General features: G+C 33.0%; 1 protein-coding gene across 1 annotated transcript in view; it reads right to left on the bottom strand.

Annotated features, from left to right (window-relative positions):
* LOC132752826 (uncharacterized) overlaps positions 1 to 17,197 on the bottom strand; it is a 36,257-nt gene extending 19,060 nt beyond the window's left edge. Inside the window, exons 1-11 of the mRNA XM_060743212.1 lie at positions 17,040 to 17,197; positions 16,509 to 16,648; positions 15,939 to 16,108; positions 14,452 to 14,612; positions 9,465 to 9,541; positions 8,741 to 8,802; positions 7,822 to 8,041; positions 7,113 to 7,198; positions 6,550 to 6,702; positions 5,731 to 5,833; positions 5,025 to 5,164 (exon numbers count right to left, since the gene is read on the bottom strand). Coding sequence (XP_060599195.1) covers positions 5,025 to 5,164; positions 5,731 to 5,833; positions 6,550 to 6,702; positions 7,113 to 7,198; positions 7,822 to 8,041; positions 8,741 to 8,802; positions 9,465 to 9,541; positions 14,452 to 14,612; positions 15,939 to 16,108; positions 16,509 to 16,648; positions 17,040 to 17,086 — 1,359 coding nt within the window. The 5' untranslated portion in view covers positions 17,087 to 17,197. The remainder of the gene's footprint in view (positions 1 to 5,024; positions 5,165 to 5,730; positions 5,834 to 6,549; positions 6,703 to 7,112; positions 7,199 to 7,821; positions 8,042 to 8,740; positions 8,803 to 9,464; positions 9,542 to 14,451; positions 14,613 to 15,938; positions 16,109 to 16,508; positions 16,649 to 17,039) is intronic.
* Positions 17,198 to 19,324: the final 2,127 nt, after the last annotated feature.

Here is a 19,324-nt window from a genome sequence, read left to right as displayed (position 1 = left end):
GTGGCAAAGACTAGTGTGTACCTTCCGAAACATTTGTCTACATAAGAGGAACTATAAATGGATAGCTTAGTTTGTCTATAAAAATGTTTCAAGATATCTGTGCAAATTTCAAAGAACTGTGCGTACTTCCATAAATTTTACATTAAGACAGGAAATTTTGGAGCTAGCTCTTCCCTGCATAAGTATCCCTCAAAGAAACTTGTTGTACTCCAATTTATTTATATAAGATGAAGTATGCTGGAGCTTAGGTTTAAATGCATAGTAATGTCCAAGGGGATAACTCGTGTACTCCAAATTTGTTATATAAGAGGGAATATGCTGGAGCTAGTTTTTGCATAGAAATGTCAAGAACTATGTATTCCAAATTTGTTATATAAGAGGAATATGCTGGAGCTAGTTTTGCATAGAAATGTCAAGAACTTTTTGTACTCCACATTTGTTATATAAGAGGGAAATATGCTGGAGCTAGTTTTGCATAGAAATGTCAAGAATTATGTATTCCAAATTTGTTATATAAGAGGAATATGCTGGAGCTAGTTTTGCATAGAAATGTCAAGAACTTTGTACTCCACATTTGTTATATAAGAGGGAAGATGCTGGAGCTAGTTTTGCATAGAAATGTCAAGAAAACTTTGTACTCCACATTTGTTATATAAGAGGAATATGCTGGAGCTAGTTTTGCATAAAAATGTCAAAACCGTGCACTACAAATTAGTTATCTATATAAAAAGTGAATATGTTAGAGCAATTTTTTGCAATAAATATCCAAACCTGAAGTTCTCCAAATTTGTTATATAAGATGGAATATGTTGGAGCAAGTTTTGGCATAAAAATGTCAAACCGCGAGTACTCAACATTTGTCATACAAGAAGGAATATGTAGAAGCAAATTTTGCATAAATTGTCAAAACCTGAATACTCCAAATTTGTTATATAGGAAGATCAAATATGGCTGAAGAAAGTTTTTGCATAGAAATGTAAAAAAACTGTGACTCCAAATTTGCTCTTGGGAAAACGCACCATTTGGAGCTGATCTTATGAAGGAATTGTAACTTTCTTTACGGAAAGTAAACACATATTGAATAACATTGGTTGTAATATAGTGTGAGGTAAGAATAGCAGGGGCTGAATACAAGGTATGCAAGTAATAAAGTAAAAACGAGAATCGTGAGTAATGAACTACTTGTTTTACAATACTCTAGAAACACTTCGGATATTTTACCCATGCTACATTTTGTAATGTTGATTAAATTTTCAACTACTTCTATCGCTACTTCTTCTTAGACAGATCAATAATGAAAAATTATTATTATTTGATAAATTCTCTATGAGCCTGTATATCTCACTAGACTATATATGTGATCGGAATGTAAAGAACTGCTTTCATTTTAAAGAAAATGCACATGTTCTATATCGAAAGGAAAGAACTATGAATATATAAGATAGCTGAAATGTTGAGGAAGAAAAATTAGAATAGTTCCTAATAAATCACTCGATATATTTTCTAATCCTCAGAATTTTTAACTTCATCTGAAGAAAGGGTTACATAAGACATGCTAACTAGTCATAATTAAATACATGTTTCTGATTTTAGTAAGTTCGCATGCATTGAAATTTTTGCTCAAGCTATATACTACAGTAAAAAACATAAGAAAAAAATAAATAAATGAATTAATGAATATTAATAAAATAAACTAATAAGATGGAAAAAAAAAAAATCTTTAGGTATTCATTTGCACTGGTTGTTGTACTTTTGGACAAACCTACGAAAACCAATTGTTTTACCATTCATTACAATAATGATGGTTTATACAAAGCTGTAATGTGCAGTATTTTAGCTATGGTTTAGATAAGGTTTTCTTACTGTATTACATTTACTACATCTTCAGATAAATCTCTCACTGGGAGCCCTCTACAGTGAATTGTTTTTGTTGAGTGTCTTATCATCAGACTTATCCCTGGGAAACTGCAGCGTACGTTAATTAATTGTAGCCTCGTTTGTACGTCAAAGCATAAGTACGCTTTAAATTATGTATTGTTTGTTTGCATATTGGAGGGGGTTAGCTAAAATATAACTATCATGTATTACTTTTCTTTTGTTTTGAGGCAAACGTAGGAAGTTTCTATAAAGTTTTGTTCTGCATCTGGTAGTGGAGCTAATCGTAATTTTCCTTTACTAGGAAATTTTATTATTTCATAAGGCTGTAAGAAATAAGGGAATTATATTTGATTACCAAGAAAAACAGGTCTTGTGTCACTTTTTAAAAAAAATGAGAACATTAAACTCTATATGGGGGTAATCCTCCTGTGACTTTAAGCAATCAAAAATGGTGCCTCCGTAATCGCTTTTAGCTTTAACTCAGTTGATTCTTTCTGCCCGCTTTGTTTTATTTCAGTGACATACGTTACGAAAACTTCAACTTTTATAAGATAAATACTTTAACAGATCTATATGGACTATTAAAAAAATGAAGGATAATAGGACACAGTTTAAATATATTTAACATGAAAATAAGATATAGTAGGTATTTACAATATCAAAGTTTGATGTATATTTTGATACTCTAGGACAAACATGATTTCACTATATTGTCCATCCTCAATCCGCCGCGTTGAGTATGAGGTGGACTGCTCTATCCAGTTTGTCCCCGACAAACCCAACATAATGGATGTCATAAATTTTCTAGCACCCACACTTGTGGTCATAATTATGAGAGAATGTGTCTAATTCCTTTCCGCGGTGCTGTGGGGATTGTGGCCATGGACAATTTAAAATTGATCTGCCTTAAAGGCTTCGATCATGTTTAAAAGGGTGCGGGAGGCCTTGTGGTTCGTGAGTTTCGGCCCTCTCCAAACAAAAGGAATCAATGGGTATCGAGCCATGGGGTTCTCGTAACCTGGCACTCTATTAAATCACTCCTGAGAGAGGAATTGGTCCGGACCTACTCAACAAAATCTTGATTTGCTAGGGCTGTCAAAGTGTCATTAAAATTTTGATATAAAAAGAAAGAAAAAGAAAAGAGGTACTGAATGAAACAACAAGTTTCAATGAAAATATTAATTATATCATGAAAACTGCTATTTAGTTTATGAAATATTTCTACGGTTGATGCGCGCATTTATATTTGTAGTCTGCATGTTAATAAGTCAACTAAAAATGTTATAAGGTTTGAAAAAGAAATGGAAGATTTAAATTCATAATATGTGTAGATGTGGTACAGTACTCGTCATTGCCTGGGGAAAGGAAAACACTAAGCAGTTTATTCTACCAAATGGCATGGTCATAGAATTACTAGTTTTGGGTTTTGTTTTTCAAACAACTGAATAAGTAAGTTGTGATAAGAGATGCAGCCATTTGTTTTGGTAGTTTTCATTATCATTTTTAAATAAATAAATAAATCATTTGATGACTTAGTTAACCAATTAATTGATTGATTCTGAACAAAAATAATAATATTTATAATTCAGGAAATATGAACAAATTCATTTGTTTGTTTCATTATATTCTATCCTGTATCGAGTGGAATCGAAAACGTGAACCATAGAAACATGTACTGTAACTGCAATACAGAGCTGAATTTGAAAATAATATACATGTGTTTATTGAAGAAAACATGTAATGTGAGTTCTTCACATATATACGTCTTTCGCATTATATAATTGCGAGAGAGTTGTTTGAAATCATATGTGGTTTTTATGGTATTCTTATCTTTATTAGATATTTGTGACGGAAACCCGTGATACCTCTTTCTTTTAAAGAAACAGATAAAGCCTCAGAAAAATCACAATTTCCCTTAAAAAAGGGGGGAAATGCATTTTATACTGTTGTCGTAATGCATTAAAAACATGTGATTTACTTATAATCTAACTTTAATCTGAAGTAAATATAGTGCAGAATGTGAAAAAAAAAGGAATGTAAATAATATAAACGAATAATGGCAAGTTTAGGCTGAATGGGCAGATCAGTAATTTCAAAACACTGATTTTGCAAGATATCAGAATCATGCCTAAAGAAATTATAATTTAAAGCATAAATGTGTTGCTTTTAAACCATTGAAAACTTCGAATATCACTACATGTGAAAGAATTTTATGCTACACGTATATGTGTATACCATTTAATGTCAAACTTGTTTGCAATTTTCTGTTTACAATAAGAAATATAAATTATGCAATGTAACATTGCAGCAGGGCTATTGCAGCAAGCCAAATGACCTTTTCCGCACAGTAGAAATAGGGAATAGTATTCTTTTATAATGATTGTTACTTTTACAGCATTTTATGTATATGGCTATTGCACACTTTATTTTGTGCATCATATTTTCAGTTTTTGAAAAGTTAATAGTCGTAGATTGAATACGTAATCATTTTACTTGGTTATGAATTCTTAACGACTTGTCAAAATGCGAGCATGGTCTCTAAAATCTCATTAACCCTAGGTGGTCCAGTGCAGTAGAATTAATAAATTAAACGAGACTTACCTGGAAGTTGAAGTTCAATTATTATTCTAATGCTACTGGACCACAGGGTTTAATGCCCACCCGGTTACCCCACCCATATGTATAAGCCATATTGTCGCATTTTGCATAATTATGTATGCTCTGAAAGTCTGCTTGGTCATCTGATAAGATCATATGTTCATCTCATTAAACCCTGTGGTCCAGTAGCAGTAGAATAATAATTGAACTTCAACTTCCAGGTAAGTCTCGTTTAATTTATTAATTAAGTATGACTATACAATATTATACGCAAAAGTATAGCGTATAACTAAAAATATTTGATCTGACTAAAGAGCGGATGTATGCTTTACATTTTGCCGTTGCATTAATTAGATGATTTATAATTAAATGGTCTGTAATAATGCTTTATGCATAACTCAGCTGCGCTTAGTAAGTTCTGCACTACTTTTCTTTTCAAATTTTGATTCCGAATGTCTTCTTTTTTCGGTTTGCACTTGTATTTAACATTTGCATATTTTGGACAGACCAATGTACATTCCGAGCAAGTTAAAAAGTGAACAATTTACCTGTGACCTTGGCATGACCTTGAAACAAGCGACGACATCATTGGGTCCAAACTCTGTAAATGTTGCCTTTGTCAAACATTTACCTGTCATATCCGTATTGTAGAATGCCTCGCATGTTACAACACTTTGTGGTGTTGGACCTGATAATAATAATAATAAAAATAATAATAATAATAGGATAACTTTTGTCATTTATGTTATATACTTGCTTATTTGTGTCATAAGTTAAAACAACTTCACAAAGTAGTCACGTGTGTCAGGCAACTCCATGGCACAATCACACTCCATGGCACAATCACTAACTGGTGTTAATTTGTTTCCTAGTCAGTCTTATAAAGTAACGATAAGTAAAGAAACGCGAGATATAATTATAAAGTAAAGTCACGTGAAGTAACGTCATGTAAATTAACGTAATGAAAATTGATGTTCTACTATTAACAAAATGGTTAAGGTCGTTGACTATAAACCACTTGCCCTTCACCGCTGTGGGTTCGAATCCCGACAAGGACTTTGGATTATTTCATGTGAGGAAGCTATCAAGCTAGCTTACGGAAATGTCTTTGGTTCTACTCAGGTGCCTGTTCGTGCCTGAAATAATGCACGGAAGGGCACATGAGGTCTTCCTCCACCAGTAAAGCTGGAAAGTCGCCATATGACATATACTGTGTCAGTGTAAGTAAACCCCAATTAAACAAATTAAACAAACCTATGGTGAGTGAAGCTCCTAGAACTGTCATTATGTTGAACACGTCCGACGGGAAGCTGTGATATTTATTCTTTAACATCAAGTTACCCGACCATGTTCCTCTCTGTAAATGTCAAAGAATGTACATATTCTATTAAATGAGATCATTACATAATTACATTATTAAAAAATTATAAATGCTACTTTTCACTGTAGAAACAACGGAGTGAATGTATATCACCCGTTTAAAATCAACTCCTAAACGACAAATTTACTTTATGTTAAACGAAAGATGATCTGAATTTTAGTCATATTGTGAACTTCTCTGTCTAAAAACAAAGTAAAAACTTTTTCACTAATAAAAAATTGTGATATGTTGGTAGCGCTGTAATTATTATATATATTTCTTCTGAAAGACATTATAATATACTTTCTTTTTTTTTCTCACACTTCATAAATCTAACTTATACAAAGAAAATATTGATTGAGTGTTGGTTCAACATTGAATTTATTGAACGAGTTGAATAAAATGATATTAATTTATTGAACAAGTTCAATAAATTTAGAAATGAAGCTTCACAATTATAATACTCTGTTTATCACATATCCAAAGTATAAATGTTTAAAGTAAATTGAATAACTTAAAATAAGTGAAATGGACTTGTCCATCTTTCAATCTGATCAAACCTATGGACCATTTTTAAGGGAAAATTTGCAAAGTATGCAATAACTGAATAGCAAACAGTGGCAGCCATGAGCCGACTGGTTGGTCATGGTCTGCACTGGTCGCATCGGTAGAATCTGTCTTTAAAGGGTTAAAGTTATGATATAGTTACGTACGTTCCTTATAGGAGATGAAGCGACTCTATACAGATACTTCTTCAGTTCGTCAAAGTTCTGGGTTGCCCCGACCTTGGCTGCCTCACTTTTGAAAAGCTCCATCAAATTAGTGAGACTCAAACATGAACCTAATGTGAACGTCTTGGTCTGCGACTGGATTAAATAAAAATATTTCTCAGCATGGAATTATATTGTGTGCATGTCCGAGGACGTGGTTGCATACAGTTCTTTATGAAATAACTGTTATACATGTTTTAGATATTTTCTAGAATTTGTAATTCCTGATGTAGTGCCAAAAAAAAACAACAAATATATTATTTCACTATACATGTCTTTATTGCATCAAATGCAAATGTATGATAATTACAGTATAGTTTATTTGAAAAAAAAAACGGGAATTGTAATGATAAGACAAATCAGCACAGAGCAAAATATCATAGTTACGTACTTTGTGCACTTTGAATTGATAAAGGTTTTAATTGAATGATTTTTTAGACATTTATTTGCCACATCCTTGATATTTATTATTTTGTTTCTATAATCATATTGTATATACAACTTACGTCATGGGTATTCACATATAATTCTGGTACTCCTGATATATCAATAACAACGTCAAAGTTCTTGATAGCCTCGTCCTCAAAATAACCTAAAATAGTTATGTTAATAAATCGGTATGTTCACATTCTTACACAAATATTAGCAATTTAGCATTTCCAAATATGCTAGGAATTGTCGTTCAGTCGAGTATTCGAAAACTATTTTTTCGTGAAATAGACTCCTTCCTGAATGGAGTTAATTAAATGTTTCTTCTTTAAAGAGAAAATCTAATATTCAATGTACTTGTATTGTTTACCATGTAGGACCTACACTTCATACTTGAAGATATCAAGTACTTCAAATCTGTATATAGAAAACCCGACAAAAAAATTGTGGATGGCGAGCACCGTAGATACTCCTTTTCATGTCTTTTGTCGGCCATTTTGATATCATGTGGTAATAAATTCTACGTTTTGATTGGCTAAAAGGGCAAGCTGTCTTATTACAAGGAACGGCGACAATTTAATACATGTACTTTTTCTGTATTTGTAAGATCGGTATGTAGAAAATAAACAGTGATAAAGAAGACCTTGATTGAGTACAAAAAGTCGAGTATCAAATAATTATAATTCATACATGCGAAAGTAGTATTCTATCTTCAACAATGACAAAATATTTGGAATGTTAAGTTTATATGATAATTAAGATTTGGTATTGTTCACAAGAATGTACCTGTGCCTGTGTTAGCACCCAGGAGTCGAACTTTCTGCCCACTAGCCGCACTCAACATCTGATATAGATCCGCAAGATTTGTTGCTTTCTGCCACCTAGTATCACCGAACACCATTTTGATAGATCGAGAGTCGCTATGGTTCTGGCATCCACCACCGCAGCTTCCAGTTCGGGACCCACAAGGTTTACCCGTGGTCTGACAAAGTTTTCTTGATAAATCCTATATTAGGTTAGGAAGAAATATAATGGTGATTCTTTAACTTTTAATAGACATGTATATAAAATACATTAAAAGAAAGACAAAAATAAATATGGTTGTTTTAAATGTCATAAAATTGTCAAAATATGCACAATCATATGTATATACACGGAGCTTAATATTACGGTCTAATAAAAGTCTCTGGTATATCCATTATGTAAGATATTGAGATACGAGCTAAATTATTACAGCTAAAATCTAATATACATTTGTGCATATAAATATTTTTCAAAATACCAGAGATTGAGAAGGCTATTTAAGTAAACATGCTATCGCACTTTCAAACCGTTTTTAATTTGGATACGAAAAGACGAGTGGGCAAATGTATATCGCCTTCAAATGCATGTACTGATGTACACTTTGAAAGTTATTATCTTTTTTTCTAGATAATATTTCGCATGTTTGTCGACACGTCTTTTCTTTCTTTCTTTTCTTTCCCTTTATTTGTTGTGGTTGCTGTACGATAATAACAATGATAGTTTATTGTAATATAATGATTTTATGGGGTACTTTTTACTTTCAGAAGAAAATACGCTCTAAAGATGTATGATTAAAAACTATAGCGCTAAAGATGTTTATCAGTCTATAAAAGAAGCAAAATACATCGTAAAATTTCTTAAATTAGTTATTAAATCTTGTATAAGATGTATTGCCTCTAACCTCTATATCCGTGGTTGTGGCCGGAACTAAAGACTTCATGGCATCAAGAATGGGGCGATAACCTAAAATCCATGTAATAACTCGAAATATATAAATAGCAAAATAAAACTTAAACTATAACTCTGCTGAAACCGGAAGTGATAAGCCTTTGCCACCAGTATAAAGCCAGGCCAGGCTGCACATCCGTGCTGTTTGCTGGTCCATATGGTTTATTCCGTTGGCGAGGTTGAACATTGGCGAGGTTGAACAAACCAAACACACAACTCCCGCGCAGTTTGACCTGCTGACTCACTTTAAATTTATCATTTTGAGATTCCAAAAATTTACAATGGACAGTCATAAAAATGAAAGCTGCGCTACTTCATTTAAGAAATTCAGCAGGTGAATGGTTAAGTGCTGGTGAATTATCTGCTTTTTCCGGAGAAACGGTAGAGCAAACGTTTTGCCCCTTAACCGATCGCATTTAAGTATTGAAGGCAAAATGTTCGCACACAGGTTGACTAAGTTGAAAATTGACAAGAAAGTTTGTATCGGTTATTAGGATTGTGTTCAAGTACATGTAGCTTACATTGTGGTTATTGGATGATTTATTGGCTCAGTCATGAATTAACGTTTATTTTAATTGGCTTAGAGTCGTGAATAAACGTTTGAGACCGCTAAAATAATTAGTTTCTAAGAATTTTCAAGGATATATTTTCTTTATAAGAGTTAGACTAAAATTTACCTGTACATCTGCAAAGATTGCCCTCAAAATTGTCCTCTATATCTTGTTTTGTAGCGTTCGGGTACTGTTGCATCAACCTATAACAATTCAAACTTTTTATTATTCTTTAAAAGGAGACACAGGCAAAATTTTCGTTTCTTTGATTTGAATTTATCTTTAGATATTCTATAAATGTCGTCGAAATAAATACACTTAGTCTAAGCAGTCACAGGAACCAAACTTTTCTTCTTATAAAGAATAACAAGGTTATAGCATTTTACAATAGTTGTTAAAGAGAACTCTGAAAACGTTAAAGTAGATCTACCTGTCATCAAATGAATGTCTAAGATTAACTTCAATCAATATGTGTTACTGTAATTTCCAAAGGTTTTTTTTTTCTAGTCATAGTAGTTGTTTTAAAATTTACTAGGTCTGAATTTCATACTACATATAAAGATATAATTATGCTTTATACCCAAAATATATAATATATATACAGAAATTCATGCTATGACTTTAAAAAGCGTCATTTTAGCATGTTTTGAGTAAATAAGATCAATTTAATATTTTTGTCATTCATTTGTAAAATTGATTTCCTTATAGCTTTGAGTTAGATATAGAGGATATTGAATGAGTGTAGTTTAATACTAAATTTATTGAACGAGTTGAATAAAATCATATTATGCGAGCCTCTGGCGAGCATAATATTGTTTTATTCAACGAGTTCAATAAATTTAGTATTGAATCTACACGAATATAATATTCTATTTATCACATATATAAAATAAGAACAGTAAACTGTTAAAATGAGTAATTTTTCAATGACGCGCCTATAGTGTAACGCTAACATTAGCGCGCTTTAACGCTATGTTTCTATATAGCGCAAATGACGTCACGTCAAAGTGTTATTACACTATAGTCTGTCCCATTAAAAATGGAAATGAACTTTTGCCTGGTGTGAATTAACAAAACGAGGTTGAATAAAAATTTAACTATTTTTGTAAACTAAAAAAAAGTCACCCTCGAGATTTTTCAGGATTTTACTCTAAAATGTCTACTTTTCTTGTGAAAGCAAATTTTGATTTCTCTATGGAAAATCTCTGTTGTTTATTTTCCGTAGCCATTGCCGAAGGATTTAGCTCAATACAGGATTGGAGCAGTACCTTTAGACGCTTGCAGAAATCATGATCACAAAATAGACAAATATCGTTTTTTTCGCTGATTTTAACATTTTTCATGCATTATCATACATAAATCAGAGTGAAAAGATGAATTGTATCATAGTTTGGAGACCTTTCTGTTGAAAATGTGTCAGGGTTAAATCGTATACATATACATGCACAGTGCGTTAACTGGAGTGCGGGTTATTAGTTACCCGCAAACCCAGAGCATGCCCAATTTGATTGGCTCATTTTTTTGCCTGGGGTTTACATATTTTGACGGCAGAGAAAGGAAAGCGACAGAAAATGTCATATTCAGATTTCGTTCATGTTTGGTTCATTTTGGGGCCGGGGTTTCATATTGTGACAACAGGGAACGTGCTTTTATGTTTGACTATTTTGATACAAAAAAAGGAAAGAACCAAAACACTTCGGCAATCTGATTAATTTCTCTTGGGGGGGCTACGGCCCCCCTCGTACAAATCAGATAGCCTCGTGTTTCGGTGGGGCCTCTTTCTATTACCCTTAGACCTATTTTAAAGTTTCATTCCGTTGCGTTTAAAAAAGCAAGATTTTTTGGCATTTTACCGATTCAAGCGGGCCTTTGTTCCGGTATTTACCGGAATACGGTATTTAGTGTGGTGCTCCAATCCTTTATTTAGTCTCACTCATTGCCGAAGTACTCTTCATTTGAAGATGAACGGGAGAAAGCACGTGTCATGTTTCTAAAATATACATGAAGTTCTCGGGGTCGTTTCATGATTAGTTTACAAAGCTGGATCTACAAGATGTAACAGTTTAGTTGCAATGCATGATGAAAAACTTTAAAAAATGAAAAATAAGCAACAAGAACACCGAGTCAAATGGATAAAATATCTAGAAATTACACTTACTTTTAAGCTGAATAGAATTCCTATGAATTTCAGAATAGATATTTATAAACGTCCCTTCTGAAGATTCCTTCATTGCCAGTATCTATCCAGTTCCGTAGATCCGATTTTTTCTACTTCGAAACTCCTAAATGACATGACTCCTACACTTATGATGATCCAGATTTTTAAACTATTAATCCGTCTCATTATTAAAACATTGTTCAATTTGTGGAGTTATCTGGGTTAGCAAATGAAATATGTAAATGAAACACATCATAATTCATTATGTTCCAAATCCATAATTCAAGAACGGCCCATCAATTTTAGTTATCAACATCACAATGCTTATAACTCTTGAAAATGGATTCCAGACGAAACTTTATTACGTCAACAACAATTTACGAAATATATGACGTAACAAAAATGCCTCGCGATTCCAGTTGCGGCATTGACAGAGAGCGGCTAGGCATTATGTAACCTCAAACAGATAATTTTAAGCGTTGAGATAAATTTGTCTTGATGGAATTTAAAATAATTTTTGTATACCCAGATTTTGCAACTTAACTGTAAAAATACACCTTCAATTCATATATGAATAATAAAACTTTTGATAACATTAAGATCATCTAGATAATTTTAAACACACTTAATGACATGAATCTACAACAGTACAATACTTCTTCCATTAATTACATATTACATTCGTTTTGATTTTATGTTTTAAACTATTTTACCTGTTTCTCAGAAATAATTTCTCTACATATAATCTCGTTTTTCATGACTTCTGTAAATCCTACTATTTTAGCTACAAAATATACAATATGCCGTATTTTTCTCCCGCGAAAAATATGCTAGATCTATTGTATTTTCACTGAATATTTTTTAAATTTTAGGAAGGCTAAAATTATTGAGAAAGTCACTCGGTGTTTCTCTTTGACTCGATCTCCCCTTCATATTAACATAATAATTATATGTAACACTTTGAGTCTAAAAAAACACACTTATTGTCGCTTATTGAACACTCCAATTCAATTTATTCAAACTTATTCTTAATAATATCAAATCAGTGAAATCACTGACATTTTGTTGAATTGTGAGACGGGAAGTTAAATTTGTATTTACAAACTTAAAGTGTATAGGGCTACGTTTGATTGCTCAAACTAGAAAGCATGATATTATATATATATATATTCTTATAATTTAACATTTTCCTCGAACGCGAGTCTGTGTTCTCTCATTAGCCAGGGAGTTAGTTTAAGTAGACACTGTGGTAACAAGCAAACCAATTCTGAACGTATAGTGAATCAGTTTTCCTTTCTATATATTTCTTGTCAGATTTGCATGATAAAGTAGTATTTGTTGGCGATTTTTTGTGAAAGTTGAAACCTACGGAAAGTTTTAGCACACGGACATCGCACCCGAAATAAGAAGGGTAACATATTCTTGTATCCCATCGAACCTGGTCAATTTAATTATTTTTGAATAGAAGTGATACATACTAATGGACAGAATTCAGACAACTAAAGAATTGTGTAAATTAAACATTAAATAGCAAAGAACCATTTTTATAGTCTTCTAGCTGGGTCATGTGGGGGTTACGTTCATTGAACGCCGCCTTTCCTTGTTGATATTGTTTATCATTTTCTAGCTAGTGTTCCCGCTCCCTACGACATGCTGCGGTAAGATACGCACTTTGTTGGAAAGCTATCTAATCAAATTACTTCATTGTTCTTTTTTATCTTAAAAAATACGACAGTTTATCATGGTTATTAATTTAATCTTTGTGTGTAAGAATTTATAAAGCGGTTAGCGATATTTTAGCTTTAAATGATTTTGATTGTTTTAATAATAGTTTGCTAGTAAAATTGCCTTTTTGACACCAACATTGTTCTCATTTTTCATTTTAATGATAACATTTAGCTATTGATCAGTAATTAAATAAATATAATCAAATTTTTATAATTAACGAGTACATTTCACCGTAATTGTGAGACGAACCCTAAATGACGTCTATATGGGCGCCGCCATTTTGAAATGGACGTCACGTCAGGTTACAACGTAAGTCAACGGGGAAAAATATAATTTTAACATTTAGACCATATTACTGACTTTATGAAAAAAATGAAAAACATGCCTAGAGATATTGACGTCAGGGTTAAGATGACATTAATTTAAATGATTTTACTATTATATTAAATAAAAAATGGAATGTTCAAATTTGATGGGACAGACTTATAGTGTAATATCGTTTTTATTAAATTGCTTTATTACACTCCCGCGCCGCGTTTTATGTGATAAATTCAGGTAACTGACTACTTGGTAACATTCAAAAAGATCATTCGACATTTTGCGTCATTAAGAAATGCTGCTTTCAATTAAGGTTGGGTTAATTTTCACAGAGGCGCTGGTAATCAAGGTCATGATATAGGAAAGGAAAGTCACATTGCTCTAACGCGAAAACGGGCACGTTCGTTGACCTACCCACCTTTCCGTTAATATTGATTTTGTAAATTTTAAAATTACTTTCAGGTCAATATGTAGCCCAATAAAGTTGATAATTAAACAAGATAAATACATTTGTATTGTACTTGTAATCTTGATAAAGAAATGTCAGTGCGTTTATCTGTATCTCATTTTTATCATTTGATATCATAGTTATTACACGCATTAACATCTTTTCAAATCAACAAATGTTTAGGTACTTCACTATACATGTACTTTAATCTTCTATCTAATATTCTCATTATATAACATAGCCCTTACATGCAAGCTATCTTTGACTAGTTTTTAATCTTGAGAAAATCATCTATTTTAGAAGAAAAAGTTTGTACATATTGAAAAACAAACAGTGCAGACTTTGATCAGACGGCACATAGGTGTAACGGCGGATCTTTGTCTGCACAGGTCGCATGAGTTAAATCAGTAACTGTTGTCACCAGATGGCTTAGACTTAGGACTTGGTGTCGTTTTACTTACCCATACATGTTCATAACATGCCCAGGGCTACAGTATCCGCACTGGGTACCACCAAATCCTGACAGGGTCGACTGAATTTTGTGCATCTGCGTCCTAGTAGAACCCAGTCCTTCCACGGTCGTGATCTCCCAACCATCACAAACAAACAGCGGACACAAACACTGAAAATGTATAGAAGAGGATCGGAGAGGTATAAAAATATGTAAAACTATATGATATCAATCTGATTATTTGAGATAGTTTATTCAATTCGCAATGCTTTATGGGAATTTTGTGATAGTTTAAAGCAGTCTATATAAATCATAAGGGTTATTTATATATGATATGAAAGACACTGATATCAATCAAGATATGAGCCGTGCCATGACAAAACCAACATAATGGGTTTGCGACCAGCAGCCAATTGTATAAACAATTTAACCGTTTACTTGTTCAGTAGATCTAGATCTATAGCATATTATTTTTAAATTTTATAGACAACAATTAAAATACGTAGGCCTACAGTATGGCTAAATTGTTTTTTTGGGGTTTCTTTTGAAAATTTCCCGCTGTATATCTTTTCACATTTTATGATAAAATAAATTAGAATTAGATCATTCTTTTTCCATTTCATCATTATCTAGCAATAAATGCAGCAAAAGAATTTAATAATTCATAATATCAAAGTCAAGCATTGAACATAAAAGAGCACTATTCAACAAGACATACAATGTCTGACGTTTGTCCGCGAAAATTACGTCACATCCTGGTGCATCATTGGTAATATTACCATGGTTAAATTTTCAGTTTTGCGTGGTTAGGTTACCTTGTGGTTAATTTATTTATACAAATGGAATAACCGCGCGGTTACCTAACCACAATATATACCGCGGTAATTTACTTACCGTGGTATATTTTAACCATCGTTTATACAATTGGCTGCAGCATGGATCCAGACCAGCCTGATAGCGAACAGCATTGATCCTGATCAGACTGCGCGGATGCGCAGGCTGGTCTGGATCCATGCTGGTCGCAAACCCATTATGTTGCTTTTGTCGTGACGCGGCTCATATCTTTTTTCAGCCATGCACCAGAAAATTTCCTGATATTTTTTTATTTAATGTCGTTTTGTTACAAAGATATCGTATAAAATAATACATTAGATTATGTAACGATTATCAGCGTACATGTTTCACGGCAGTGACATAACATATGACGAAAAGCTTATCCATGGCTAATTCTGTAAAAGTAGGCCTTTATATTGGACTAATTTGCGCATGCGTATATGCTGAATTGTTTCCGGCGAGTTGCCTTCAGAATATGTTGCACGCTTGTGAAAATATGGCTACAATAGTCCAGCGATAAATCGCCAGCAAAAAAGGATATATCAATACATAAACCCCGTATTTGTTAATATTATAATCTATATATACAATGATTTTGCCTCGTAAATGTTACAAGGACAACATACGAGTCGTCAAAACAACGACTAAAGTTTAAGCACATACCGAGTTGATGTTTGCAGTAACTGGAGTACCATTGGGGTTCAAGGTCATTTTAGCAACAACAATACAGATGCCGCAGCCTCCTTGCTTACAGAACACCTTAGTTCCCATGGAGATACGAGACTGCCGGAGGAAATCATTCAATGTTGATGAAGAATCATACTCTGTACCCACTAAAATAATGAAAATATATGATTTTATTAATATATTTAGTACTGTCTGAATAGATAAAACTAATGACAATTTAAAAATCTTAAAAAAGAGCAAAAAATAAACTGATTGCTGAAACTGTCCTATATTCAAGTAAAGGGAAGATGTACGTACCCTCAGATTGAGTTAACCCTTAACACGCTTTCTATCTTGGAATTGTCCTTCTTTCAATTTGGACAGAACCATTCATCATTGAATATAAATCTATCGCAAATACTTTGTAACGTTCCAGCATTTTTCGACAACAGAGTTGAAATAAATCTATAGTTTGGTGGCATATGCCTTACGTAAATTGTAAATGTGCATTTTTTGTGTCGAAGTGTCATAATGATCTACTTAGAATCTGATCAAGTTTAATCGTACCTGTTACTTGTTTGCCATTGACACTGAAAGTAATGGATGACTTGTATGGTGCCACGGACCTAAACTTGAAGAAATGCCCGCAGTGTTCACAAGTAGATGCAAATACGCCATCATTCCGTCCGTTCAGAGGTGCAACATGACTGGAAATAAATATTTATCACAGTTGAACCAGCATAAATGCTTATTATGAAAATTCTTGCACGGGCATCCTGAATACCAGCTTAATTGACCTGTGCATTATTCAAAACAAACCATATCACATATCTTTTTCGAAATATTTGACCATATGTTTTTTAACAGGCAACATGACACTGCAAATTGACGATGCCAAAGAAAGTGTTTACTCAACAGACCGTGGCTCTTGTAAAAATGACAATGGCGTTTACGATAGTGATGATGATGATGACGATGGCGATAATGATGATGATGGTGACGATGGTGATAATGATGATTGATGAAGTCAGCGATGATGATGATGATGATGATAATGATGAAGAGGAGGAGGTAAATACTGTAAATAACGACACATACCTGGTCTTACAGACAGGGCAGGAGATAAAAGTCTCCTTACGATCCATCCTGTATCTCAGCTAACTCCCGAATGAAACAATAACGATCGTGCGTCCGTGCGTCAACAAAATAAAACTGGGACGCATACTGATAACGGCTATGTGATCAGATATTAGAACACTTTGTAGTTAAACTGGGTTGAAAATAATGACAATTTTTATTGTTTTCATAGCTGTAGATTAGAGAATTGTTGATAAAACAATATGAAATTATTAACGCACACCATTTCATACGCAACTGAAGTGGTTATTATTATTTATTTTTTTTTCATTTTATTATCATGCCGTGTAACACCGCACTTTGGAGTCAAACGCACTTTGGGGTCCGTGCGTTAGGCACTTTGGTGTCAAAGTTTAACCCCAAAGTGCGTAACACTGGTACATATGCATTTTCAACATCAGGCAGACGACCGCACTTTGGGGATATTTTAAAATGATATCTTGTAGTTAATGGCATTTGTGAACTAAAAAAAAGGAAATGTATTTAGTCGGCTAACGATAGCATACGATAGATTATTTAAATTTGTTATATCTTAGGGTTGCAATTTGCAATTTACAATGCATTACAATGTTTCATATTCTCATATTCTATTATTGATGGTCGTTCAGTATAAATATGTATGATGGGTATTGATTGTTATAATAAATTAAATAACATATTGTTTAAGTCTTACCCATGAACTCGCGTGATGTGCAAATAATTGTATAGATTGCGCGCAACGCATATATCCATCTAATAAGAAACAAGTTCCTTATACGATAGGATATGTTATAAACCCAATAAAAATCTGGATTTACCTTATTTCTAGTTATATTAAAGGAAGGTAACATTTCTGAATTAATTAGCTATACATGTAATTCTTTCTATGTTGAATGTTGTAGATTGAAAAAATCAGGCTGGGTCAAATGAAACATTTAAGGTGCTTTCAAAGATGGATGCCATATTTTAAGAATTTAATTATCATACTCAACAAGTGCATAATAAGATGAAATGCACGTTGAATTATGGCAGGAGTAATTTTCAAACACGTATATAGTAATTTTAGGAAAATACGAAGGTCATCTCGTCTCATTGCTGACTGGCAGCGGTTTTGGTGAAACAGATACGTCGTTTTGCAAAACCTGAAATGTTACCTAAAATAACAAGTAAGTTTTGATTGGCTTAGGTTATACACTGTCTTTTGTTGTAAATTAACAGTTACATCAAATTTTACTCCTGTCAGTTTCTTTTTTTAGTCTCAGGACGGCATTCAAAATGGCCACAAATTAAAAATGCGGACATTTTAAAGCACATTTAAGCAAAATTTAAATTTACTTTCATAAAATAACATGACCGTAAAAATCATTAGGATTTACGAGATGGAGATGGAAACCAAAATTTACTTTAAAGATCCTGTCTGTTGTAATTGAGGTTGTATACCATTTGTGTGCCAAGTGTTTAAGCACTCATACACGGGACCTCGATTTAAAGTCTCATCTGAAAGACTGATTAGTAATTTTAGTTGGCCAGCCCGGGGATCGAACCCACAGTGTCAAGTCACGCGCTCTAACCGATTGAGCTATGCGGTTTGGCTATTTTTTGTATACCACACTTAAAAGATTCTGTATGTTTTGTAATTGATATTGTTACTGTGTGTATACCACACTTGCAAAAATTATATATGCATGTGGCGCCGTTATATGTCGCAACGCCGCTAAATGTCGCATTTACCGCTAAAGGTCGCACCAAAACCGCTAAATGTCGCAACTGCCGCTAAATGTCGCAAAATCATTTACTGTTAAATGTCGCAATGTTATCGTTAAATGTCGCACGAATTTCCGCTACCGTTAAATGTCGCAACACTACCGTTAAATGTCGCAAGATATAAATTCATGTTAAAATCATGATTAAAAGTAGTAGTATTTTAATTTAAAACGCTCTCATAGTTATTTTTACTGTAATTGCCATTTAACAAAAAGTACCTTTGTTTTAATTGTTTTCTTTTATGAACCTAAATATCGAGGATTTGAGCTGCTATATAATGTAATATTGACGCTAGAAAGCGTATTCTAGAAAGATACAATTGAAATTCAAGTCTCAATAGATAAGTATTTTTCTTTTGTCTCCCTTTTTCATTTATAACCCTGATTGACAACATCTTAAAAGTATTATGATGTTGTCGCGATCAGAATTCGGTTTAAGTAATTTCATTGATTTGAAGACACTTTTTCCTTGCTAGTACTAATAGTTATACAGTCATACTAGGG

Source organism: Ruditapes philippinarum, unplaced genomic scaffold, assembly GCF_026571515.1.
Source record: "Ruditapes philippinarum isolate M1 unplaced genomic scaffold, ASM2657151v2 ctg16233_1_1_1_1, whole genome shotgun sequence".
In the NCBI taxonomy this organism is placed as follows: Eukaryota; Metazoa; Mollusca; class Bivalvia; order Venerida; family Veneridae; genus Ruditapes; species Ruditapes philippinarum.
Note: the sequence above shows the minus strand (reverse complement) of the source record. Positions and strands in the feature narration are given on the sequence as shown.